This window comes from Zootoca vivipara, chromosome 12 (assembly GCF_963506605.1).
Source record: "Zootoca vivipara chromosome 12, rZooViv1.1, whole genome shotgun sequence".
NCBI lineage: Eukaryota > Metazoa > Chordata > Lepidosauria > Squamata > Lacertidae > Zootoca > Zootoca vivipara.
This window is the reverse complement of record NC_083287.1, coordinates 38786396-38813690: the sequence shown is the minus strand read 5'-3', so window position 1 is coordinate 38813690 and position 27295 is coordinate 38786396. Positions and strand designations below refer to the sequence as shown.

Below are 27295 nucleotides of genomic sequence, written 5' to 3'. Positions count from 1 at the left end.
AGGCATCTATTTCTATATACAGTACATGTTTTGATGCACCTATGTCCTAGTGAATGATGTACATAAACAGTACCTTTTATATTTGATATCCCCAATTTTCTAAGCAAAAGTTAATGGAAAGATATTTTCTAGAGGTAAAAGAGATCTTTTGGCAAACTGGAAGCACAATTCCCATCGGAAGCTGAAACACATCACCAGCTCATGTGCCTGTAAACATTTGTCTCTAAAAACTATGAAGCCCATATTTTACTAACAAATTTTGAAGATGTGAAAACGATATGAAGCAAAGGTTCCTAGAGTTATATCCAGTGCCAGTCATACTTGAAGTACACTCATTGAAATTAATAGATATGAGTAACTTAGGTTTATTAATTTCAATGGATGTGCTCTAAGTAAAACTTAGTTGGATGCAATCCATACTCTTTGGTCTTCTCTCATATACTTTCAATCACTTATTGAATTATTACGCATTTTCTTCCATGTTTCTTCTTTGTGATAACTTTATATAAATCTCATAATTTAAAACTGTTCTAAAATTATTTTGATAGCTATTAATGGGATCTGCAAACACTTCAGCTGGGTTTAATTTGCTTTTCACCCACAAACTGCTTGGATAGAAATGTGTCCTTTTGCCCTTGACAATTATTTTCTAATGTAGCTTGTCTTTCTCTTTGTGACTCATGTGCACTAAAAAGTTCTGATTCTCTTGTCTTCTAGCACTGGAGAGAAACTGAGAACGGGCAGCTAACATTTTTGAAACTGGTGGGCTCTGAGTAGAACCTATGGGTGACTGAGAATGGGGCAACAGTGGAACACCCCTCTGCTCCAATGCTCATATTCATATGCTCTAAGCATCCTGCTTATTTAGAAACATCCCACCCCAATTGTGACCCAAATGGCTATCTTCTAAACCTGCAGCTAAGACTGCAAAAATTCCAGTTACCCTTTCCCCCCATCACAATAAATATTGTAGTCCGAGAAGGTAGAAACATACACACATAGTTTGAATTTTGAGATTAGTGTTCGGGTTTTCTAGTGTCAGGATTCAAGCCTTTCCAGGGTGATTCTTTGAATTCCTTATGTGCTAGATTCTCTCTTCTTGCTTTTCCAATTCTGGAAATTTAGCATTTAGCTCCGTCAGGTGACTGTCTTGCAGTTCTGTGTGTTTCTGGCTCACTTCCTGGTTTGTGTCCCTTGTAACAAATAATTTATTTACTGTGATATATAGATTTTTGTTTGTTTTCCCCACTTTCCATGTGTATGCTTTACATAAGTTGAAAGGTATGATGCTGTAAGTATAGGTGTAACTGTACAGTACTATATAATCATGTAATTGCAGGGCAGCATGGGGGGGGGAATGATATCTGAGCATGGAAATACTAGCTTCCTTTCAATTACGTGACCATTTCAGCAACTGATTTTTAGAACAATAGTGCATCTTATGACTGCTCACCATTCTACATCCAGTTTATTTCCTTTACTCTTTTATATTTGGAACCTACTCTGTCCATTGGGATCAACCCAGATATTACCAACTGAATGCAGAAAAACCCTGAATGGTTGAAGTCTCAGATCAAACAGGGTGTAAAGAAATGAAGGATGAAAACCCATTCCTTGATCTCAGGAACCATCAAGCAGAATTTGGTTATGATCAGAGGTGTGCAAATGCATTGCAAGCAACTTCCCAAACATGTAGAAGAATCTTGTAAATGTAGAAATAGAACTTGCTAGTCATCAAGATTGCAAATATTACCATTTATATTGGCTTTACATTTTTAATAAAATAAATTTCTGATGATGATGAGAAAAAAAAAGTATTGTGGGGCTTATTTTTATGTCACAGTTAGGCATGAATTTCTGACTTTTCCTCTTTGTAGACGGTGGACATACATAAAGAGAAGGTGGCCCGTAGAGAGATCGGCATTTTGACAACCAATAAGAATACATCCAGAACACACAAAATCATTGCACCAGCAAACATGGAGCGTCCTGTAAGGTATATTCGAAAACCTATAGACTACACAGTGCTGGATGACGTGGGTCATGGTGTAAAGGTAAGAACTTAGTTCTTTTCCCAGCCCTCCTCAAGTATTTGGGGTACCAAATGATATCTGAAGTTGCTCTTCTAGGTTTTCTAAAATATCTCTTTAAGTAGTTACTGCATCTGTTTGGAAGTACACCATTCTGTTGATACAGTACTGCAATAAAACTAGGAAACAGTCTTCCCTTTCCTCCTCTTTCATTGATTGTGAGGAGGAAATTGGCACGGTTTCCACTTCCAGTTTCAGTTAACCACAGTTTAGTGTTGTGTAAACCTTAAACTGTGGTTAATTTTAACTATGTTTAGTGGAAGCAAAGCTAGTCAAACTGTTCTTTACAGCTAGCTTTTTAGGGACTAACTGCAGTTTCCCCCAGTTAGGGCATATCACTTAACTAAGGTTAGACCAGGCATCCCCAAACTTCGGCCCTCCAGATGTTTTGGACTACAATTCCCATCTTCCCTGACCACTGGTCCTGTTAGCTAGGGATCATGGGAGTTGTAGGCCAAAACATCTGGAGGGCTGCAGTTTGGGGATGCCTGGGTTAGACCAAGCAACAAAAAGGGTTTGCAAACTCCTCCAACTGACTGAGGTGAAGTGGATTGTGAGGACTTGAGATTTGCTGCATCTCGTTACATCTGAACAAGGTCTATATATCACAAGGGTATAAATAAATTTATTAATCCAATTGTATTTTCAGCCAGAATGCTAGTCTTCATTTGATTTCTGAGAATAGCAGTTGCTTTTTCCTGTTTTGGTCCTTCCTGGAAGAATATATCATTAGATCTTTTCTCTAAAATAAAGGCAGTCCTTTCAGTCACATCTGTGCTGTGCCAGCCAAATGTTACTATCACTGCATTTTGAAGCTGTGATTGTTTGTGATAGTGCTATGTGTTTAGCATCTGTTTGTTAAAAGCTCTGGCAAGCTGAGAACAGACGCAGTGATGCAAAAATGGAGGAGGGAAACAAGGTAGCAGGCAGACTTCGATGGAGCTGCTCCTTTCCCTCACGAAAGCAATTTATGAAATACGTTTTCCTTGAATGCACTTAAATGCCTCTTAAATCCTCTCAAAGGTGTGTTGAAAGCAAGCAGTTGTGCAATTGTATTTAGGAGTGACCGCAAAAGGAAAGCCCTGTGTGTTTAAATTTAAATTGAAGAGAACTGACAACATAACCTGTTCTCTTCCTCTAGTGTTCTTGACATGCCTTTAGTTTGTAAGAAAAAGAAGAAATGTTGGAACACTGCTACTTTTTGTTTTGCAAGAAAGGTTTTGGCTCTTTATAAAGGTCACTGTATGTAATATTATTGTGAGTCTTGCGAAAGGGTGATCAGAACTCAGTTCCACAGTTTTCTAGTAGCGGGCTTCAAAGTGGAGACAACTCTGTGACTCCTTTCATGACACACCAGAGTGCAAAAATGCCCCCTGCCTTCCTTACTGTTTTCCATTTGCTGTGTCTACAAAATTTGTGCTTAATAATGGAGCATATTCTTTACACCAGTTTCTCTTGTTGCTGCTGCTTTGATTCCTGAACTGATGGTTTTGCAAGGTAGCCCATACCAAATTTTGGAATTTGAAAATGTTTCAGGAGCTCATTGTTTGTCTGCCAAATATAAAAATTGGTATGGCTGTGTGTGTATGTGTGTGTGTGTGTGTGTGTGTGTGTGTGTGTCTGATGGTGATGATAACACAAACACACTACTAGCACATATTGAGAACTAAAGTGAACTCAGCATGAGCTAGAAGCTTCTTAGTCCAAATCTCACCTCCTGCCATGAACTCATTGGGTGGTTTTCTGCAAGCTACTCTCTCTTGGCTCCAGGTCCCTGATCTGCAATATAGGAGTAAGACTGTGCTATCTTTTTATGGGATGCTTTAAGGATTTGTTATTTATGTATTGCCTTAATTTATATCTGACCCTCCATCACTTTCAGGAGCCCAGGGTGGGTAACAGCAATCAAGAAAGCTATAACAGTAATTAAGAATTACATCAACAGAATATTTATCATCCCTCCCAGGGAAAGGATGAATGTATTTAATTGGTGTATAAGACTATTCCAGTTGTGTTTCAGGAGCTCAATAGCTAGGGCAGTAGCCAAGGAAAACATGTCTTGGGTCACCATACAATGCAGCTTTCTCACCTGTGGAATGATGGAAAAAGCCCCCTCCCCCTTGCAGATTTTAATACTCACACAGGATCATATTGGAAGGGATGCTGTTAAGTTACCATTTTAAGTACTTTGAGGACTTGGGGAAAAGTACAGAGCTTTATTTTCCAAGCATTGTTAGAAGGAAACAACTTCCTGTGCAGAAAGCACTTCCTTGTAGAAATTGCATGTCACCCACTGGGAAACAACTCCTTAAATTATTTTATTGCAGAAGTAGCAAACACACTGCGCATCTTATGGAAAACTTGCCTACTTGCCTACCTGTGCAGACAAGAGATCTCTTTAATCTGGCATTGCAATCCAGCACTAGTTTGTGATTAAAGAATTTCCCTAGGGTTCTCTTTCATGAGATATATTTATGCAAATGTGTACAAAGCTGTGTGCCTTTTTAAATATTAATCCTAATTTTTAAAAGCACACATTGCCTGAATAGAAGATTGCTTTTTGAGATAATACTTACTTACACTAAAGTGTAATATACTTACACTAAATCCACTTAGATTATAAAAAAAGCCCTATGCTTAGACTGAGATCAGATGTGGGGAGCTTTGTCCCCTATCCTTTCCTCTTCCACCCTCCACAGATCAACCTGTCAAGCACCTGGAGTCACAATAATATCAGACGACCTGCTTGAAATCAAACTCTGTGTTCAAAGGTACTTTGTAAGACCAGTTAACTAAGACCAGTGCACTGTGATGGGCAGGCACCACTAAAGCTCTCTAAGCTAGTGGCCATCGCTACAATTTGTGGAATCAAATTGCGTAGGCTAACTGTGCCCTGATTGAAATAGTACTTCTGTTCGCCAGTTCTGAATCTCCTACCAATCAGCTTCATTAGATTACACTGGATTCTAGTCATATGAGAGGAGGAGGACGATGGAGGCTTTTTCCTCCACACCACATACTGTATTTTTCCGTGTATAACACGCCCCCGTGTATAAGACAACCCCTATTTTTTCGGAACCCAAATTAAGGAAATGGAGATTACGCAGAGTTATTAAGCTTTTGGGGGGGGGCGGGCGGGTTACCCAGGGTTGTGGAGCTTTTTTTGGCTCGCCTGCCTGACCTCCGCTGCCAATCGCCACCACAGCAGCAGCAGCTGTCAATCACCAGCAGGCCTTGCCACAGCCACCAATCACCCGCCCAGTCGCCACTGACAATCTCCTCCTCACAGCTGCCACCGGTCACCCATTCCCCTCTCTGCACTATCCGTGTATAAGACGACCCCCAATTTCAACATTTTTTAATAATCAAAAAACATGGTCTTACACACGGAATAATACGGTGTATCTTTTTATACACCTCTTTTCATGTTCTCTCTGTCCTGGGAATCCAAAATGCTGCACGCACAGCCCTAATGCATCTTCATAGCCTCCATCTGAGATAGGTCATAAATAATTTTCATTCTACAGAGGGGTAACATGTGACTAAGAAATTACTTGAGCACAGCTACCCGGTGAATTCATATCTGATCTGACTCTTCGGCTGTGCTGACACTCGCTTTCTTTTTCGCCATCCCATTTCTCCTAGCTGGGCTTTATTCCCCCCAAGGCTCTAGCGTCAGAAGCAAAAGGTCAGAAATGCAACGTTGGGTGTGCAAAGCATATTGTGAAAGGGGCAGACAGTATAAAAGTGGAACCATAACTCCGTGGTGCAGAGAACATGCTTTTCAGGTAGAAAGTCACAAGCCTGATCGTTAGAATTCCTAGTTAAATGTTGTGCAACAATACGCCCAGCCAAGACCTCTTTCTGGGAATTGGGAAAGCCTCTCTGCCTGAGCTTCAGAACTACTACCAGTCAGAAGAGAGAGTAACTGCACACAGAGAGGTTGTTGTGAACTAGGCTAGCAGAGAGCTGCTGATTATCTCTTTGTGTGAATGGTGGTGATGCAACCAGAATGACTACCATTTCCCTGGGTACATATAATTTGCAGCCCATTTGTCTTTCTTGAAGGGAATCAAAAGAGTTAGAAGGGACCTAAAACATCATCTGGTCCACTCCCTTGCCAATGATGCAGGAAATTCACAACTTCATAATGCTTTATGTGGAAGAATTAATCTCTCTGTGTGTGCTGGGGCGGGAAGATCAACTTTATTTTTTGTATGTGGTCTCATGTAATCCACCTTCACAGGCTAAGGTTCCATTTTTTTTTAAGGCACCAAGCAGGCATGGACCAAAATATTGGTCTTCTGGGGCGGGGTGGGCATTATTCACCAGCCCCACCTGCCTTCACCTGCTTCAGGTGTTTGCAGGCTGTTCTAAATGTATCGAATGGTTCTAAGTGTCAACCTGGACAGCGTTTCACAATTGCTAGAGGGATGGAAACATTTTTTAATTTTTTTAAAAAAATGCTGAATTAAGACGGACAAGACTTCCTCCTTTTGTGGAAACTTGGTCTGCTTTCTCAGTGATGGCAAACGAAAGCTATTCCCTGAACTGGCCTGCAGTTGTAGATTACAGTGAAGAAAACAAATGCTGCCAATAATTGTGCCATTATTACTTAAACCTGCCATGTGAACAGTAAGAGATTTTGCCATTAATTTCTACTTTTCTTCCTCCTTTTCTATTTGCCAACGTAAGTGGCTAAAAGCCAAGGTAAGAAGAGTTATTTCTCATTTGACCCACAATGTCCCATGACAATAGAGGCTGCTGAGCCGTTACACCTGAAAGCTAGTCCTTTTTCCTCTCCTCTTTCTCCCCTTTACTCCTCTCTTCTCTTCCCCCAACCCCATAGGTTGTTTACATGTGCTGAACCTCAGCTCCAACTGACAGTTAATATATCACTGATATATTGACAAAGTGCATTTTATCCATAGATAACATTTTAATTTTTCTCTAACATACATAGTGCTTTGCTTTGATTAGGTAGATGCTTATCTCTTACTGACTTACACCTTAGATCAGGCTTCCCAGAAACACTTGCATGCCTATGTAAATCTTGAATACAAAATAAATTCAGTGGATCTGACACGTTCACTAAAATAAAATTTGGTTCATGAGCCATTATTTATGCTTAGTGCAGCTTAGGTTTCATTCACTGTGGGTGCAAATGTGCAAAAGGAGCGGGGTGGGGGTGGGGGCTTAGAATTAAAAAGCTTAGGATTTCTCTTCTAGTGTTTAATCCTGTATGCAGCAGAAGAAGCTGTGGTTTAAAAGCTGTCTGGGAATCCTCACTTCATATATTAGTGTATTCAAGCATTGCATCGACATAACAGTTGGGGCTATTTCTGTCCAAAGAAATTAAAGCATTATTCTGGTTTTCAGCATGGAAATAACCAGCCTGCGAGAACTGGCACTCTGTCAAGAACAAATCCGCCTACACAAAAACCACCAAGTCCTCCCATGTCGGGCCGGGGAACTCTGGGGTAAGAATAAGACTTTCATTCTCCCTTTTCGGTTGACAAAGAATACAGTTTTAATTGCTTGGGTCAACAGTTTTCTAGCATTTGAGGTCTCTGTCTCCTAGTGCTTGTTTAACTTGCACTTCTGTTATAAAATACCGCGGTGGTATCCAACCGAAATCATGTTCAGAGTAGACCCATGGAATCAATGCACTCAGAAGTTTCCCTGATTTCAGTAGTATGATTTAATTGGATATCACCTTTAATATTTTGGCCTGAGAATCATTCCATGAGACTACAGTAATACCTCGGGTTACGAACGCGATCCGTTCCGGATCGCAGTTCGCAACCCGAATAGTTCGTAACCCGAACGGGACGCAACGTGCCATTTTGCGCACGCGCAAAGCATGATTTTTGTGCTTTGCGCATGCGCAGACCGGTGCGCGTGTCGCGAAAACACTTCCGGGTTTGCGCAGTTCGTAAACCAAGGTGTTCGTAACCCGAGGTATGACTGTACAGCCTACACGGAATAACTGACTCAATCCGAAAAGCGCATTTTCTTATACAGTAGTAGATTCAACAGGTTTCAATACAGCCATCTCCTTAGTGCGTGGCCTTTAGGATTGCAACCTGGGCAGGGAGGCTGGGGCCAGTGAATGATATTTGTCTGTGGCGAAGGGGGTGGGAATGGCACACCCACCCACCCAGTTGCACATACAGAAGCTTAGCAGACTTCAGTATCTGGTCTTACTTCAGCTCTGGTGTTTACAAGAGTGCAGAAGGCTAGTTCAGAGAGTGCATGTAACCCCAACATGTTGCTACCACCTCTGCCCCCAGCACCTGCTGCCTAAGCCAGCTGCCTCACTTTGCCTCATGGTAGAGCTGGCCCAGGGTAGCAGGGATGACTGCTATTTCATTCCTGTTACAGCCAAAGCGGAATATTATTTTTATTTTTATTTTTTAAGTTTCCAATGCTTGAACAGAACACCCACTCCGAAATATGTTCTGTTTATGCAGTCTGACACCTTGAGTGGATTGAATTGGTACATAGGCATTATATCAGTCCATCTGTTTTTGCCTGGTGGGTATTTTCTGTTTACAGGACTGGCTCTACCAGAGCCCTGTTAAGATCTGCAATAGCCTTGAGGCTGTGGTAAGAGGGTGAGAAACTGAAGTCCTGTTACAAGCAAGCACATTCTACTGCAAGGGCCAGAATAAGGTCTATAGCATACCAGAGCACCCCCCCTTTTTTTACAATATAAGTTGCTATATTGGTACAGTCTTAGACCATTCATTCCTAGGTCTTCAAACTATAGGTTGGGGTGCTCTGGGAAGGTAAAAATCCCTAGGGAATGGTGTGGGGATGTGCTATGATTTCTCAGACACACTAAGTAATAAACTTCAAGGAGATTAGCAGCATCTGCTTGAAAGCCCTCTCTTGGATAGGGTTGCCATATTTCAAAAAGTGAAAATCCGGACACAAAAGTTGTTGAGCTCTCTTTTTTGGGCAAAGTTGATGAGATTTTTTTTATTTTTTATTTGCAAAATCTCCGAAAAAATTGAAGTTTTTGAGGTATTTTTAAGGAAATAAAAGCGAAATCTTCTTTGCCAAACCCTTTCTTAGGCATTACAAATATTGTTGTTGTTGTTGTTTAGTCGTTCAGTCGTGTCCGACCCTTCGTGACCCCATTACAAATATAGGCTATCATAAAACATCCATATGTAAAAATTTAAAAATAGAGAAGGTAGAGGAAGTTTAAAAGCAGATTCAAAAAGTCTGAGGAAGACTGACTTGGGTAGATGTCAAATGTTGAACCTGGAAAAATGAGCAACGCTCGAGCTTTGGAATGAGGTGTATGCGTTTGCAGGAGGCATAGGTTTATTGCTAGGAATATAGAATGTTGCTAGAATAATGCACAATGCCACCATCTTTGGGAAACATGGAAAGCCAGACTAGAGAATTTATGCTCCAGTAACCAGGCATGGAATCAGTAGTAGTTTAACAGTGTTGGTGCTGACCTTTAAAGTCCTAAATGGCTTCGGTGCTGTATACCTGAAGGAGCATCTCCACCCGCATCGTTCAGCCTGGTCACTGAGATCCATGCTGAGGGCCTTCTGGCGACTCCCTCACTGTGAGAAGTGAAGCTACAGGGAACCAGACAGAGGACCTTATTGGCAGTGGCACCCACCCTGTGGAACGCCCTCCCATCAGATGTCAAGGAAATAAGCAACTATCTGACCTTTAGAAGACATCTGAAGGTAGCACTGTATGGGGAAGTTTTAAATGTTTGATGTCTTACTGTGGTTTTATAATTTGCTGGTAGTCATCCAGAGTCACCTGTGGTTTAGAGCTGGCTCTATGGTTTTCCCAATGCATAGCTGACTTGTTGATTTGGGGCGAAGTGGTTTTTAATACAGAAAAAGGAGAAATTTTCATTCATGAGCTTGCTTAATTTTCCTTAGATTAAAAAAAAAATCTAGGAAGCAAGATTACTCATAAAAGTAGAAAAGCTAGTTTTAACAGAATTTTAAACAAATTATTTAATGAAGCATGTAGCTTTTTCTTTCTTTAAAAAAAGTAGAAGTTGCCAAGTTGGACACCCAGCAGAGCAGAAACTTCCTGCTTTAGGTTGTAGGTGGAAGTTTAAGAAAACTCTGAAAATCCTAGAAGGCAATCCTTTACAGAAACTAGCCATTGGTATTAAAGGCATTATGTGCTGTAGATGACACAAGAAAGGATTAGATGAGTATATAAATCCTACGCAGAGCAGCAAGCAGTTGCTGGGAACTCGAAAAAGGAGCGTGAGGGTTATAAATCTAAGGAAATACCAATAAGTGCTGTTTAGTGCCGACAGGGTTGGAAGGAACTCTTTATTTTATTGAACTCTAATGCTAGGAAGGGAGAATTACGTGATGCCTTTGAAGGCAATGAATTGCTTGGGGGTGGAAAGTTAGGTTCAGTTGCATTGAAGGGTAAGAAATGTGGGTAGGCAAATACAGTATAATACATTGCAATAATCAGACGTAGAGGTTGCTGGAGCATAGACAACAGACCTTAGGCTATCCCTGTCCAGACAGGGGTGCGGCTAGGCCACCAGTCGAAGCCGATGGAAGGCACTCTACGCCACCGAGGCCACCTGAGCCTCAAGTGAAAGCAAAGGAGCCAGAAGTTTCCCCAAGCCATATCCCTGCTCCTTCAAAGAGACTGTAACTCCATTAAGCAGCCTCTCCCAGCCATCTGGTATAGGGAGACACCCACTAACAACGCTTTAGTCTTACCTAGATTGAGCTTCAGTTTGCTGGCCATGGGTCCTACTAGCTAGGGATGATGGGAGTTATAGTCCAACCACAGCTGGGGGACCCCTATGTTTGAGAAACACTGTTAACATGTACATTGAACTGTGCTTTCCTTAGTAAACTGTTGTTTCCTTAGTAAATTAATAAGCCTCCCTCTCTCTCCCCACCCGCTTTTGTTCTGTGTCTTGTTTCATTTTGCCAGACGGAACACACCTTATAAGACTTTGGAGCCTGTTAAGCCACCAACAGTCCCTAATGATTACATGACCAGTCCTGCAAGGCTTGGAAGCCAGCACAGTCCTGGGAGAACGGCATCCTTGAACCAGAGGCCCAGAACACACAGGTACAGTTCAAGGCTCTGCAGGTGGCTTGTTCTGAAACTTGATCCCAACCAAGCATGATAAAAGACGTTGGAGGATAAGAGATACGGAACAAAGAATTTTTAGTTTAAAGCACTTCCTGTTTCTAAAGTTTGCTTTGTTTACAACAAAAGGGTATTCAGTTGTGGTTCCAGCACAGCCCGTGGAACTCATTGATAGGTGAGCCTGGTTTTTAGAATTCACTCGTAGTCTCTTCCAGTCCACAATTAAGGAACAGCTGCTTGGGAGAAAACTGAAACAGGACTTAGATCTTGACTATCACCAGGATCCAAATAAATATTGAAGTGTTTCTGTGAGCCTTCCCCTGCCCCACCTGTTGATAACAGTATCACCCGTCCTCCTATATGCTATGTAGCAAACTATTGATAATTATTCCTAACAAGGTTTTAACAGTGAAAATACAAGGACATAATCCAGATAGCAGCTAAAATAGGACATCTCCAAAACTAAATTTTGATCCTGACCCTAATCAATACTCTGATGATCCCTTAACAGCAGAAACAGCCTTTGCAGCTGGAGTGAGTCTTACTGGACCAGTTATAAATGGGCTAGACAGAGAGCAGGTCTTGCAGGACTTGCAGCAAGGAGGGGGAAGAGTTCACTGAATTCAATGAGGCTTACTCCCAGGAAAGTAGAAGTCAGTTTAGTTGAACTCAGTGGGGCTGATGCATGCACAGATTCCGCTTAAACCCCTGAGTGTGGAAGCAGATGCAACTTGACTAGTAAATAATTTAAACTTCCCTTAAATTAGCCGAAAATATATTAAAAATATTATATGGAAGTTTATTTACGGTAATATTTTTATTAAATCTACTACTTCCTTACATTTTAAGATGCTCTACCGCCGCAGGGAGCCTCGTCAATGCCCTCTGCCGCAGGGAAGAGCGGTGCGCCCTCCGCCGCCACGGGGTGGCGTGGCACAGCAAGGCCCTCTGCCGCTGCAGGGAGGTATGGCGGGACCCTCTGCCGCCACAGATATGTATTGTGATACATCGAGATATTGTGATGTTTAGCTGGTGATATATTGTGATGTTGAAAACCAGATATCACCCAGCCCTAGAACCCAACATGTAAGTTGCTTCATCTGGAAGGATGGCAGTGTAAAAATGTAAAAGAAATGTAACACTGCTGAATAACCACCATCACTACATACCCTGAAATGTAAAGACAAGATCAAGAGCAAATCTTCTTAGAGTACTTGATCTTCAGAACCTTTCATTTTTATAAGTTAACAATTCCTCTATTTCCTAAATAGAAATTCATGTTTGCCAACCATGGTAAAGGTAAAGGGACCCCTGACCATTTGGTCCAGTTGTGGACGACTCTGGGGTTGTGGTGCTCATCTCGCTTTACTGGCTGAGGGAGCCGGCGTACAGCTTCAGGGTCATGTGACCAGCATGACTAAGCCGCTTCTGGCAAACCAGAGCAGCACACGGAAACATCGTTTACCTTCCCGTCGGAGCGGTACCTATTTATCTACTTGCACTTTGTGCTTTCAAACTGCTAGGTTGGCAGGAGCAGGGACCGAGCAATGGGAGTTCACCCCGTTGCGGGGATTCGAACCGCCAACCTTCTGATCAGCAAGCCCTAGGCTCAGTGGTTTAACCCCCCCTTTTTTTTTTTTACTTTGGGAAGGGAAGATTCTTGATGATAGATGGTTTAAGGAGGAGAAAATGGTTGTGCTGTCATACTTATAACGCTGAAATTAACGGTATAATGTAAGATCACACTTAATAAGTTTGTGTGTGTGGCTCGCACATACCAGATTTCTGTCAAGCTTCTTCTGCGAAGCAACGAGTTTAATGTGTTTTGCTGTTTCTAGGTAGAGAAAGTGTTAATTCTAAGACAACCGCAGAAATATAGGGTCTGGTGACTTCTGTTTCAGTGTATCTGAAGAAGTGTGCATGCACATGAAAGCTCATACCAATGACAAACTTAGTTGGTCTCTAAGGTGCTACTGGAAGGATTTTTTTTAAAAAAAATGTTTAGATAATTATATAGTCTCGTGGTTACTACGGTAGTAGTCAATTGAAATATGAGAAATCCCACTTCAGACTTGGGGTGTGTTGGTGTGGTAGGCAGATTACATGCTTAAATATTTCACTGTGTTGTAAAAAACAACAACCCTGCTTCTGGAAATCTAGCAGTCCATCCTGGTTGATTTTAGCTCAGCCCCTTCCCAGATTCCACTGCAGGGAATATCCATTTCCTGGTAAGGGCATTAAGATCAACAAATGGAACCCATTTAGTCTTGACACAGTCTGATAATTATTGACTTGTGGCTGATAGCTATCAGCCATAGAAGCCAGCTTTTTCGCTGCTGGCGCTGGAACACACTCTCTACTGAAATATGAGACACCATATCTGTACCTGTATTGGCATTCTGCCGGTCTTTGAAGACACACCTGTGTACACAGGCATTCCCTTCATCCTGTGACCTGTGTCTCCTGTTTTAATCGCTGCTGTGTTTTGATGCATATTTTAACGTTTGTTTAACTGGTCAGAACCACTTAGAAGTCTATTCTGACATGAAGCAGCATGTCGATTAATTATTGATTATTTTTTTTAATACTCCACCTTTTTCCCCGATGGGACTCAAAACAGCTTACAGATAAAAACAAGAATAATTAAAAACATAGGGGGGGGAAAACAATCATTAAAAAGCAATTAAACATGAATAGAATTAAAACCATAGACATATATAAAATCTGTTTAAAACATACAAATAATTGCATATTGCTAAATATAAATTACTAATAAATAATGATAGTTTGATTGGGGAGGGTTCAGACATGCCACGCTTCTCACACCTGTCGTTTGATGTAGCAACATTCCATGTGATTATTCTGGACATATAATTTGGCCACTATCTACAAATGGCATGCAAAATTTGTTCCCCCATTCTTCAGTCTACATTCCCAGACTTGTATTAGAGGTTTCTTCTGAATGAACAGAACCACCTTCTTATTCCAAATTGGCTCCCTGTGAGTGTCAATAAAACTTTGGAGAAGAATAGAACATAGCTGCTGGCTGTAGTGGAATAGAAGTTAGAGTTTTCAGCACTGTAGCTTATGCTGCATTAATGGTTAAAGACATACCAATGGTCATTGTAATGAGCGGAATGTAATTTGATTTTTTATTTTTATTTTGGAGCAGCGTAATGGAAGCTTATAAACCCAGCACTTGCTGCAGAGCTTGAAAAATGACAATAGTTCTATTTTGAGAGAGGCTGCAGTCACTTAAAACACTGTCTTATTTAAAACGGTTGTATAAATGTCTTTTTGTACATTCATTATTTGAGGCAGCGGAAATGGACTCTTCAGTGTCATGTAAGTGGTTTGTGGTACGGGATTCAGCTGCAGCCATGGCAACAGGTTCAAGATCCTTGGCATGCAGAGCACTAATTTTTGTGGGAATAATCTCTGATCGTGGTAGCAATCTCCATTTCTTTCATGTAGCTGTGTGTGTGTGTGTGTGTGTGTGTGTGTGTGTGTGTGTGAGAGAGAGAGAGAGAGAGAGAGAGAGAGAGAGAGAGAGAGAGAGAGAGACTGATTTTTTATGCTTGCTGCTTGCTGCTTGGTCTTGTGATGTTTGTGGATAATTGGAAGGAGTGGGTAGTATATGTTTAATTTGTTCCTTTGTACTATCGTCTCAATGGCTCTCAAGTTAGCCGGCAGCGTGCTTTACTTCCTTCTTTTTGTATCTGACTGGTTTGCATCCATGTGGGTCATTTTCTCCAGCTTCTGACTCACCCAAAAGCACACTGCAGCACTATTCCAATATGTAGCGAAGGTGGAGGGCCAGACTGAGACCATGCTTACCCGGATAGCATCACCATCGGCATATAGCAAAAACAACATTTCCGTACCATAAATGGAGTAATGTTACACCTTTTGGCAGCAGCAAACTTAACAAGGGCATCTGAACAGTCTCAGTTTGGTCCTAGATGCTCTCTACCCACTGCTTCTTTGCCAACTACAAATTGGACAAGGACCAAGTTACTCTGATCAAATATCAAGGTCTCAGCTTCTCCAAAGGGTCTCTGTCCCTTTCGCATCCCTATTCAGACAACTTTAAGGAGCTAAACTGGGGTCATGGATAGGTGGATGAATGCACATTATGTCACTACCAGTATAGTCTCACCCAGGGAAACCTGTCCTTAGGTGTGAATTGCTGTTGGGTTAAACACCTATAAATAAGCTCCGTTCTCCACTGTCCCCACCAGATGTGTTCAGGAGATATGTTTTCTTTCTCATTAGGTTGGCTGACAGCTTAATGAACAGTGTGTTAAACAAAATTCACCAACACTCCCAACACGTCACCTTCTTCAGGTGCTTTTTCACAACAATCCTAATGTGTAGTGTCACCCTGATATTTTGGGAACAAGGAAACCTTTTCCAGAGTACGTGGCATCAGAGTTGCAAATTGCTGGTGTTTTGACACCTTTAACATGCAATTTATCACCCTTAATTACTTTAGGGTGCCTGTAACCATTTAGGAACATTATATTAGGCTAACAGTTCTTTAGTTCTCAGAACGGTTGCTTACACTTTTTAATTAAATACTCCAATAGCTGAAACGTGTGTGTGTGTGTGTGTGAGTACGTAATGACTTAGCTAATTACATCTGTATCTGTTAGAATTTCGTGCACTCTGCTCTGCTGATATGATAATAAGAGGCAGGGTGATAGCTCTTGGCTTTGTCGTGAAATGGAGGTAATTTGTCACACTATTGACATGGATTCATTTTCAAGTATAACATGTATTAGAATAATTGTTCTTGAAAGACATCTGTTTATCTGCTTGGACCTTTTGTTATTTATTTATTTATTTATTTATTTATTTATTTGGAACAGTGGCAGTAGCGGTGGAAGTGGCAGTCGAGAAAATAGTGGAAGCAGCAGTATTGGCATTCCCATTGCCGTGCCTACACCTTCACCTCCGACTATCGGCCAAGGTATTTTCCAAGAAACTCCTTAGACAATATCCTATGTAATAGACGGGATTATTTCAGATGCCGGATGAAGTTAATAGTTTTCAGTTGTGCAAGTATGTGAAGGGACCACCAGGACCCGCTGGCTGACTAGACAGGCACAACATAGGACTCAAGTCTTCAGTAGCACAATCAAGGGCATTAGCTACTTAACGTTGGGTAGGCAAAATGCTTGCATGGAAAGGTGATCCATTTAAATGGGTCTTTACCATGCCTTTGATTTCACAGGTGTTGATTTCAGTAGGCTGCTACTGAAATGTGTCTTCAAATAAAGGCAAAATAAATACCCAGTACTAGTTATCCAGGCACTACTCATATAGTTATATTACAGTCTTCCCCAACCTGGTGCCCTCCAGATGTTGTTGTTGGACTCCCAACTCCCATCGGCCACTGCCGGCATGACCAGTAGTCAGGGATGATGGGAGTTGTGGTCTGACAACATCTGGAGGGCCACAAGTTCTCCAGCCCCCAGATTAATGACAAAAAATTACATTGCATTAATATGGTAAAGGAGAAGGGGACGACAGAGGACAAGATGGTTGGACAGTGTTCTCGAAGCTACGAACATGAGTTTGACCAAACTACGGGAGGCAGTGCAAGACAGGAGTGCCTGGCGTGCTATGGTCCATGGGGTCACGAAGAGTCGGACACGACTAAACGACTAAACAACAACAACAACAAATATGGTAAAATGCAGTTTCGTCCACAATAGGAAACTCGGCTCGTACAAATTGTGGATTTATGCAATAAACTACCTTCCTTCACAATTTAGATTAGCTTCCTCAACTATTATTCTTTCTCACGCTATCTCGGTTTGCCTAATTCAAATGATTAAGCGGGTTGAGATGGAGAATACTTTGTTCCATGTAGATTGTCCTGTCCTTCCATTGGATTTCTAGGAAGGGCTGAGAATGTGGACTATGTTAGGACCGGAAAACACAGAAAGATTATAATCAAAGAAAAGCTTTCAGATTTCCTCAGAGAAGCAGATTCAGTCGCCTATTCAGTGGGTGTAGTTTATTTTTTAAAAGAGGCCTTGAGGAAATGCTGCAGGTTTTCTTCAGTTTTCAAAGGGTACCTGAATCGTCATGTTGATTTTTTTTTTAAAAATGGGGGTACCATGATGATCCAAGCACAAGCTGGAGATGATTGAAATGTATTAGGATGCCATTCAACTAAGTTTCACTCGGAGTAAGCCAAGTCAGGCCCATGAATTTCAGTGGGTCTACTCTTAGTGAAACTTAGCTGACTACCACTCTTACTTCTCAATGGAAGCTGCTTCCTTGTGGGGAAACCATTCATCTAAGCAGAATCAGACAAATATGGAACTAAATCTAAGCTGGAATTTCGTGACTTCTGCTACTAAATTGTTCTTGGTCTTGCCATCTTGATTTACAGCATGCTTCCTCCTTTTTGGGTGTACAAACAAATTTTGAATACTTCTTTTGCATGCGCATAGGCCCTTTCCATGCAGATGTCAGACAAAATGTTAATTCAGCCTGGGGGTAAGGAATTGCAAGTCTACACAGACATGGGACCATTATCTGGGCCAAGGCTCATATTTTGTGCCCGCCATTGACTAATGACTCTCTTACTGAGTTTTGTGAGATAGATTAAAATGGCCATATAGCCTTCCCGAACCTGTAGGCCCATTTAGTGTTTGGGACTGCAGCTCCCATCGTCCTCGACCATTGGCCATGCCGTTTTGGGATGGTGGGAATTATAGTCCAGAAATATCCACAGGGCACCCAGTTGGGGAAAGCTAGATGTCACGGTGTCCACTTGGGAACTCAGCTACAGAGTGCATGTAACCATGCAGAGAGAGCCACTTGGTAGCATGATGTTAGAGGGGGTGCTTTATCCTGCCCTTACTCCCCTCTTGGTTTTCGATGAGTTCTGTCTGATGGGCATGGTAAAATATGCTTCGCCACGTGATGGAGTGGAAATGGACCTCCGCTTGGCTGAATCGGCCTCCCAGTGACTTCACAAGCAGCCAGCACCGCATTGTAAACGGGGCACCTTCATCTGCCCAGCATTTCCACCATAAGTCAAAAGGTTAAGCTCTGGATCAAGGCCTGACTTGGCAATCTATTTTAATAGCACACATATCTGCTCCTCCTCCACCTCCCGAAGCTCCACCAGCACCACCAATGCCCCCACCTTTGGTCCTGGGCAGTGTGATAGGTGAGACCTCTTGAAAGAGCTGGCATTATTGCAGTTCTTTAACAAAAATACTTAATCAACTCCCCCTTTGTTAACTAATAAATGTATACATCCTGAGTTGTGTTGTGTGCATTTGTCCTGCTACAATAATAGAAGCTTGGGGGGGTGTTAACCAATCTAACCCCAACTAATTTTTTTCTGTGGTGAAAGCCTCTGAAAGTTTAAATATATCACAGGAGCCTGCCTTTGTAGTGAGTGATACCTATTCCAAATACCCTAGTATTGTAGGCAAACTCCGGCCCTCCAGATGTTTGGGACTACAATTCCCATCATCCCTGACCCCTGGTCCTGTTAGCTAGGGATGGTGGGAATTGTAGTCCCAAACATCTGGAGGGTCGGAGTTTGCCTATGCCTGGCCTGTTATGCTGTTAGGCAGTACTTTTCCAAGGTCTCAGGCAGAGGTCCTTTCTATCCTTATTGTACAAGATCCTTTGATGAGGATGTGCCATAGATTGAACCTTGGGCCTTATGGGTGCAAATATCTGCTCTGCCATATATATATATATATCACCCAAATGTACATTGCGTACTGGGTTGAGCTACCTTCAGTCATTTTTGTGGTTTGCCTTTAAAACAAAAACCAAGAAAACCTCTGATCCTGTGGCCCACTGCTATGTGCTTAAATTTACAAAACCAGAGTGCCCAATTTGTGTTTATGTAGTACTGTATGTATATCTGTTCCAAAGCAGAAGGGCACCCGGCCTTACAAGAATCTGAACAACTAGCAGGCACTAGGTGGTGTGCCAGAAATGGGCAAGTGCCTGTGATCTGTTTTCTGCTCCCCCGAATCCACATTATACATTCAGAAAACTTGTTGATAATGTGGTATTCAGAATAATTAAATATAACCCGTTCAGTGGGGCACAGATCCTACTTCAGTCTTGTGTTCAAAAGTAACTCATGTGTAGACCATGTGTCAATTTCACACATTCTTATGTCCTTGGATATATCACATAAATATGGTATATGTGCATAAAGCTCATTGGGGTGACCCTGCCTTTTTTGATGACTTGCCCTGAAGTGGTGAGCAGTGTTACTGCATTTAGCATGCATTATAAATTAACTCAAAATTGGACCACCAGCGTGGGTCTTAGCCATAGGTAGTCTTGTGCTTTCTTGAAACCACACAGCATTTGACTCTCAAAGTGCAACTTTAAAAACTTGTTAACTTGGAATGTTTAATTTAATCCAGGGAGGGGAAGCTGCGGCCCCCTGAAAGCTTTTGGACCCAAGACCCCATCTGTTCCCACCAACAGGGCCATTGTCCAGGGATGCTGGGAGTTGCAGTTTGATAACCTCTAGAGGGCCATAGATTGAGCCTCCTTAATTTAACCAGGTGTACCTAATAAACATAATAATGGTTTTGATTGGGAGTCGATATTCAGTAGCACAATACAAGACATTGACGATTTGTGTTGCGTTAGCATTGGTCTTTAGCATGCCTTTGATTTCACAAATGTTAAAAGCTGAAATAACTACTAGTTATGCAGGCACTACTCCTACAGTTAGCCTGACAGCTTTACGGCAGCCTTTCCCAACCTGGTGCCCTCCAAATTCGATTGAACTCCAGCTCTCAGTAGCCCCAGCAAGCATGGTTGATGTTGATGGTAAGGTAAAGGTAAAGGTACCCCTGAATATTAGGTCCAGTTGTGACCGACTCTGGGGTTGCGGTGCTCATCTCGCGTTATTGGCCGAGGGAGCCGGCGTACAGCTTCCAGGTCCTGTGGCCAGCATGACAAAGCCGCTTCTGGCGAACCAGAGCAGCACAGTGAAATGCCGTTTACCTTCCCGCTGTAGCGGTACCTATTTATCTACTTGCACTTCGACGTGCTTTCGAACTGCTAGGTTGGCAGGAGCTGGGACCGAGCAACGGGAGCTCACCCCATTGCGGGGATTCAAACCGCTGACCTTCTGATCGGCATGCCCTAGGCTCTGTGGTTTAACCCACAGCGCCACCCGCGTTCCACACCGCCACCTGCGTCCCGTTGATGGCAGCAATGGGCAAAGACCATCAGGTTGGGAAAGGCTGCTCTGTAACAGGCAGACAGCAGGAGAATGCTTTTTGCTTTGACATGAACTTGAGAGGCTTTGACCCAGATAACATTGGTAAATGTTCTAATACTAGGTGAAATAGAGTTTGTATAACCTAATGGTATGCTTTACGGCACACATACACCTGTTCAAAGTGTTTGACTGTCTTAACTAAGAGACCACCTCCTGCTTTAGCAAACGAGAGTTATAAGTTTCACTAGTGAATGTGGACTTTTACCTTACCAAAGAGAGAAAACTTGCATAGCTAAGTAGATAACAACTGATAATCATTGTTTATAGCACTTCCCTTGGGCAAAGTTTTTACCTTCTTTATTGATCTGAAACCTGGGAGATCTCAAACACATTTTGGATTTGTACTGAGGGCTCCAATGTGTTAATGATGTAAACTCTGTGTAGGACCTCATGCCTTCTGTTTTATGCAGGAGAAGAGTTTGAGGGCTAGTCCATTGAAGACTGTTTTTCAGAACACTAGTCATACTTGTAGATGGAAGAAATTATGTCCACTATTGTCCAGATAATATAAAAAGCAATACATTTATACTTGTTGAATTCAGTGTAGGTAACAGGATTCTATCTGCAGCACATCCTGCATATTTAAATGGCTCCAGTAGCTCTGGAAGCCATAAGGATCAAGTTTAATGAAGTTTCAGAGTTTAAAAGCATTGTGCATTTTCAGAAGTTAAAACTATAAATAAAGAAGAGTGAATTTCAGCCCTGCCCCTTCAACATTAAGTAGCCTTTCAAATCTTCTGCTCCATCCATTTTCATCACCGGGGTCTTGGGGTTCCATGCGTTTGCTGTACTGTGGGCTTTGTACGTGCTCCCTCCTGGTTTTCTGCACTTTCTCCCCAAGTGTTATTATTTTTGCTTATCTCTTTTTGTTGGTTCCTTTTGGTGCCTGCTTTTCAGCTGCTCCTGGGTCAGCTCCTGGTTCCCAGTACGGCACTATGACCAGGCAGATATCCCGACACAACTCTACCACTTCTTCGGCCTCTTCTGGTGGATTTAGGCGGAATCCTTCTGTGACTGCCTCGTTTTCTGCTCAGCCTCATGTTAATGGCGGTCCTCTCTATTCTCAAAACTCAAGTAAGCTGCTGGGTTACTACAGAGCCCAGAACTCCTGGGGTCGCTTTTGTGATTTGATAGCTTTGCATTTCTCTTGATTTATCTATAATTCAGCGACTAAGGTCTGGTTCAGATGTAACAAGTCTGCACGCTCCATCATAGTCTCTCTGTTCTCTTTCATCTGTTCTGTGTTTGGCTTTGACACTTCTGTTGTGGTTTAGTAAATCACTGTTTCCTGTTCCATCTGAACCAGAAAACTGTGGTTTAATCTCTTATGATTACATATCAGGAACCGGCCATGGTTTTATTAGACCAAGATTGTTACACCTGAACTGGGCCTAGAAAATACACACAGTATATTTTGCTAGATAATAATTCGTTTGAAAGAAATGTGTTTTTAAACTAGGAGTGAATGTGACTTGTGTGTTTTTTCTTCAGCCCTGGTGTTAAAAGGACTTTCCTAAAAATCTTGTTTAGTTTCTCTCCCTTCCAGCCTTTTCCTTGTCCCCAGCTTCAGCTACAGTGTTTTTGTTCCTATTATGATCAACTATAAATTATCAGGGAGCCAGGTTAGAAATCTGACCCATAACATGGAAGAGGAGGCCTCCTTTCCCCATTCAGGCAGCCACCTTTAATGTTCCTCCCTGTTTATATGGAGATGTTACATTTGAATATGGTATAGACACTTGCGGAGGAGCTTTGCAATTTGGGTCTCTGCATATTGGATTGTATGCCCTGTAGCCGAATGCAGTGTCCCCATGTGCGTGTGGTTCACATCAGATGTTCAGGAACACTTTTGTTCCCTTCTACGCATTGTACTGCAACATGCGGTGAGGGACCTATTGTCTGATCCAGCCCATGGTGTTGAAATGGTGAATTAAATTTGCACTACTAGTTAGTTGGCTGCCTGTCCATGTTCAGAGGTAAAGTATGTGAAAATACAGAGAAACGGTCCTGTCACGTTCAGCGGGCAGCTTTCAGTAGGACAGAAATATCCTCGTGAAATGTCCTAATCATTTTAGCATTCTTGTTTTTGTATGTGTGGTTTTTTTTTTGTATTGCAAGCTTTTGTTCAAATACAGGCGCAAGGCCTATATATGAGCAGTGTGCCATGCTTTAAACAATAGCCTCTAGCCACTAATTTTAACTTGTCAGTTGTTTTCATCCTTTTCTGAAACTTAATGATTTAACATCCCAGTCTTGACAGTACTGTATAGCTTCCAGGTTTCCCAGTTCCCTAGGACTGCATTTTTCATGCCAGGCACAGACCTAATTTTGTAGCATTTTTGGGGAGAGGAGAAAGAGAATTCAGGAGGGCGGGGGGGACTGGAAGTGAGATCTCTTCAAAACAGTCCATCATGGTGTGTTTCAGTTACACGGGCACATAGGGCAGGCTAGCTTGTTTCAAAGTTAACTCGGTGCTCGGATTTAATTGTTGAAAGAGGAATGCTGAATTACAGCATTGTTTAAAATTACTGCATACTTGGAAGTCTAGAACCTGTTTCAAAGTTGCGATCCCAGTCCTACTACCATGTTGAATGTGGGGCCTTTGAGATGCTTTGAATCTAGATTGGATGAAATGCTGAAATAAAAATGTTCCCATCCCCTAAAAATTCTGGCTCCGTCCTGCTGCCCCATCTAACTCTTCTTGAGACCAACATCTTGATACACAGCTTGCTCTGGTGGGTGTGTATTCAAAGCTCATTTCAAAGATGAAAATGGCCCCTTAATTCTGCATGCAGCTCAGGCACTGACAAAGTGGGCTTTGAAGGATTAGTGCAGAGGTCGGCAACCTCCAGCCCATGGGCTGGATCCGGCCCACGGAGGCCATTTATCCGGCCCACGAGCCGCCCGGTCACCGAGCTACCCGCTCGGCAAGTCCCCCGCGTCCACAGCCAAGTGGTGCTGGAAATGGCATCTGTGCATGGCTGTTAATGAGATAGAACTTCTGTCTCCATCTGATGTAGACTCAACAGACTTTGTGGAGGCTTGCGGTCATGCACATGCAAGACTGACAACTAACACGCAGTCACACCTTGTTGGCAAGTCCTTTAAATCATCTCTTTTCTCCTTCCCATGAACCTAAGGAAGGAAGGAATGAAATTCGAGGGTCCCTCTGCAGAAGGCTCAAAACACAGGCTCATTACTATGGGCTTGCTTCACATGCCATTGTCATATTTTAAACGTGGGCCTTTGCTTGGCCTTCAGGATTCTCTGTGCTCTTTGACTGCCTTGTCAGCCGCAAGGATCCTTCCTGGTGATGCTGAACAGATGAGCACAGAATCCTTGCTGTAAGAAGCTGAAAATGAGGTAGCTTCATTCTGCACCGTTCTTGATACCCCTGAATGCAATAATAAATGAAGCCCTTTACAAATATGTCCCGTGAAGCTTGACTGATAGGCAGAGACAAATTCATTTTATTTTTTAGGGATATGCTGACATGTTTATTTGCTAGTTCACTTGAATTGTGGATTTTCTTGAATTGCAGTTCAGCAGGGGGGGAAAGCCATCTCTCCTGAAAACAAATTGCCTTCCTGAAGGGATGCGCAAAGCTGCTTCAAAATATAAAATTATAAAACAACATACAGTAGTATATTCAGTCTCACACGGAAGGGCGGGGCTCCATAGACAAATCACCTCCGTAATCATTGCCATTTTCTGGCTTGTTTATTTCAGTGCTCGCTGCAAAGCAGAGTCCCTATTGAGCTCTTTCCCATGGCATTTTTACTGTGAAAAGTGTCCTCTTGCTAAAACACAAATTTCACTTTCCCCTTATGCGCTGCCAGTTCCTGCAAGATTTTGCTGCAGGATGTCAGGACTTCTGGGTTTAAAGCAGGGGAAAGAAGAGTTTTGTTCAAATCAACAAGTGAAACTCTGAAACAGGAAGTGTGGCTTTTAGCCTCATCCCTAGTTGCCCCCCCCACCCCTTAATGGAGTTGCAAATTGGCTAAAAATGCAGTTCAGCAGTGGTTGTATTGCTGGGGAAGCAAACTTTGAAGGAGGTCCTGCTGTGTGCATTCCTGTTGTTCACTGCATACCTTGTTTTGTGGTCCATTGTTAATGACAGCTGCTTTTTGTTTTTGTTTTTCCTTTTCCTGTATCTGTGTTTACTTCCCCCATTTATGGCGTGTGTGTCGCTTCCAGTTTCTATTGCTCCACCCCCTCCCCCTATGCCTCAGTTGACTCCACAGATACCTCTCACAGGCTTCGTGGCCAGGGTGCAGGAAAACAGTAAGTTTGGCAGCTCAGCTTCTCCAAAGAGTAGAGCCGGTTCTCTTTCTCTCTCCTAGCATGCATGGCTGGCCAGTCAGGCTCTTTCCTTTGGTCTTTATTGGGTGTTTTGTTTTGTTTTGGGGTGGGGGAGTTGTTTCATTTGTTTTCTTTCCTCGGTGAGATGCTAACTCCATCTTTCATTTTAGTGCCAACATGGAACTGAAGGGGAATGCCTTCTCTTCTGATGGCGTTTTTTTTTTTTTGGCATGATGATTACTAACGACATTTTTGGAACTGTGGCTTTTCTCAAAGGGATATGTGTGCCCACCTGGTTACCCTTGACCCCAGAAGAAACTGTTTTCTTTTTAAAGAGTTCAAAATGCAGCCTGGAGACTTGGTAGGAGATTAGCTACAAGGAAAACACCACCAGGGAAGGCTGCAAAGTCATCAAGGTAGCTCCCCCTGCAAACTGTGTGCAGGGTGAAATCCCCAAACTTACATTTTTGACTTGGGAGACTCTCACAAAAAGGCATCAATGTAAGATGTGTTGGTTTAAAAAAAGCCTTTATTTTGTGACCCGCAACAACTCTGGGCAATTCTCCGCAAAAACAAAGCTCAACAACTCTGAGCCATCTCCCCCCATTTTCTTAAATTTGAGTCCCCCCAAAGGGGGCGTCTTATACATGGGGGCATCTTGTACACGGAAAAATACAGTATATCTGAGATGTGTCATCCTATGGTGGCATTAGGCAAGCGAAAACACTTCTGCTCACTGAAGGGCGGGCCTCTCCAATTTTCACCAATCCCTTCAACATATTGCAGCCCTCTGAACCATATCCCTCTCTTCCCCCCTCACCCCTAGCTTTTCTATACTGTCAACGCTTTCTGGAAATGATAAACGAAAGGTTCCACCCTGGTTGAAGGAAGTACTAATAATCTCCAGGGTTTTTATTATTATTTTAAGGAGTGAGATGCTTTGTGCATTTTTTAAAACTACTTTATACTCCAGTTTTTAAAATAAACATAAAAAGTGATCACCATATCCTACCCCACAAGAAACATTCCATACATATACAATGTTAATAATACAGTCAAACATTAAGCAAGCTGGTAAATAGTTTAGAATTAATTACATCAGCTGACACTTTGTGCATCTTGAGACATCCCTGCCCTAGTTTTGCCAATAATGCAACTGCAGGGTTGAGATTGGATGGATTACAATTTTCCTGGGCATTCCAAAGCTGAAACCAGCACATGAAGCCACAAGGGGAGCCTGTATTGGCTTACACGAAATACAGATGTGAAGAGTGCACTTCACGAAGCTGAAATTAACTGTGGCTAATGAGTTCTGCTCGGTGACATTCTAGAGATATGGAATACCAGGGCATGCATTTCATATTTCAGATCAATCCAAGCAATTAGTTTTGCATTACCCCCGCTACAACATTTTAAAAGAATGAATGAACGGAAAACGATTTGGCATTAGTGTCATTTAAAAATTTGACCACTTAAAATCTCAGTAATTAAATGAAAGGGGCATTGAGACTTCAGTTTATTATATGCCTTATTCGGTTTCTCGTCATTATGATAGCTAGAATTTGGGGTGTTTCGTTAGTGATATAACTGTATCTACTGAAAAGCTCCCCCCCCCATTGAAAGGGAGGTTCTGATTTAAAAGCACATGTCGATATTGAGGTTCTTTTGTTCAATGAAGATTTTCATTAGCTGGACAAAACCAAGAATGCTCTATTCTGAATGAGCATTGCATTTTGCTCTTAAGCTAAAGAAAATTGTGGCATGGGCATTGTTTCTCTTTAAACCCCCTGTGCCAGTTCCATATGAAATGGATCCAGTCCGGAAAATGTATGGTTTCATGTGCATGTCTGTCTCTCTCGCTAAACGGATTGGACCAATAAATTATGGGATGCAACCCATTGGGAACGTTGTCTAGGATTGGAAAAGCTGTTGTATTGCGGCAAACACATCCATTTTAGAGTGGCTTTTGCGGCAGAAGTTCCCAGAGGAACGATGGGCCCATTGTCATATAACACAGCACTGACAACAACAGGTTATGCTGCTGCTTACCTACTGAAGTCAGATTCTGAACCAGGTTTAGATTTTGGAGCCCTGCAGTTCAGATTCTGAACCGGGTTTAGATTTTGGAGCCCTGCACTTGCCCAGCCAGATGCCTTCAGGATGCCCACAAGCAAGGCATGGAAGCGGTGGTCGTCTAGCAGCTGGTATTTGGCACAGCAGCAGTCGGGCCAGAAATAATAAAAATAATAATTTATTATTTATACCCCATCCATCTGGCTGGGTTTCCACAATCTTCTCACCAGGAGCCCCAATCTTTGTGCGCTCATGCTAAGCCATGATTAAGCTTAGTGTTACGTGAGAACTGAGCCGCAGCCACTTCGTTGTGAAATTCTCTTACTCAGAATAGCATCTGTTTGTGCATAGTGGGGTAAATGATTGAGAATATGCAGGATTCTCTCCCTGCAGGGATAGTTTGCAGAACTGCGATGAG

At 42.3% G+C, this 27295-nt stretch overlaps 1 protein-coding gene across 9 annotated transcripts in view; it reads left to right on the top strand.

Moving 5' to 3' along the window:
- The window catches only part of ABI1 (abl interactor 1), a 93510-nt gene that overhangs the window by 61890 nt on the left and 4325 nt on the right, over positions 1-27295 (top strand). Inside the window, exons 3-10 of one of the 9 annotated variants that reach the window (XM_035129473.2) lie at positions 1878-2054; positions 6786-6800; positions 7470-7570; positions 11046-11186; positions 16079-16179; positions 18316-18399; positions 21400-21576; positions 24700-24786. In XM_035129473.2, coding sequence (XP_034985364.1) covers positions 1878-2054; positions 6786-6800; positions 7470-7570; positions 11046-11186; positions 16079-16179; positions 18316-18399; positions 21400-21576; positions 24700-24786 — 883 coding nt within the window. The remainder of the gene's footprint in view (positions 1-1877; positions 2055-6785; positions 6801-7469; positions 7571-11045; positions 11187-16078; positions 16180-18315; positions 18400-21399; positions 21577-24699; positions 24787-27295) is intronic. The other 8 variants (XM_035129471.2, XM_035129474.2, XM_035129472.2 and 5 more) reach the window with 8 other exon arrangements.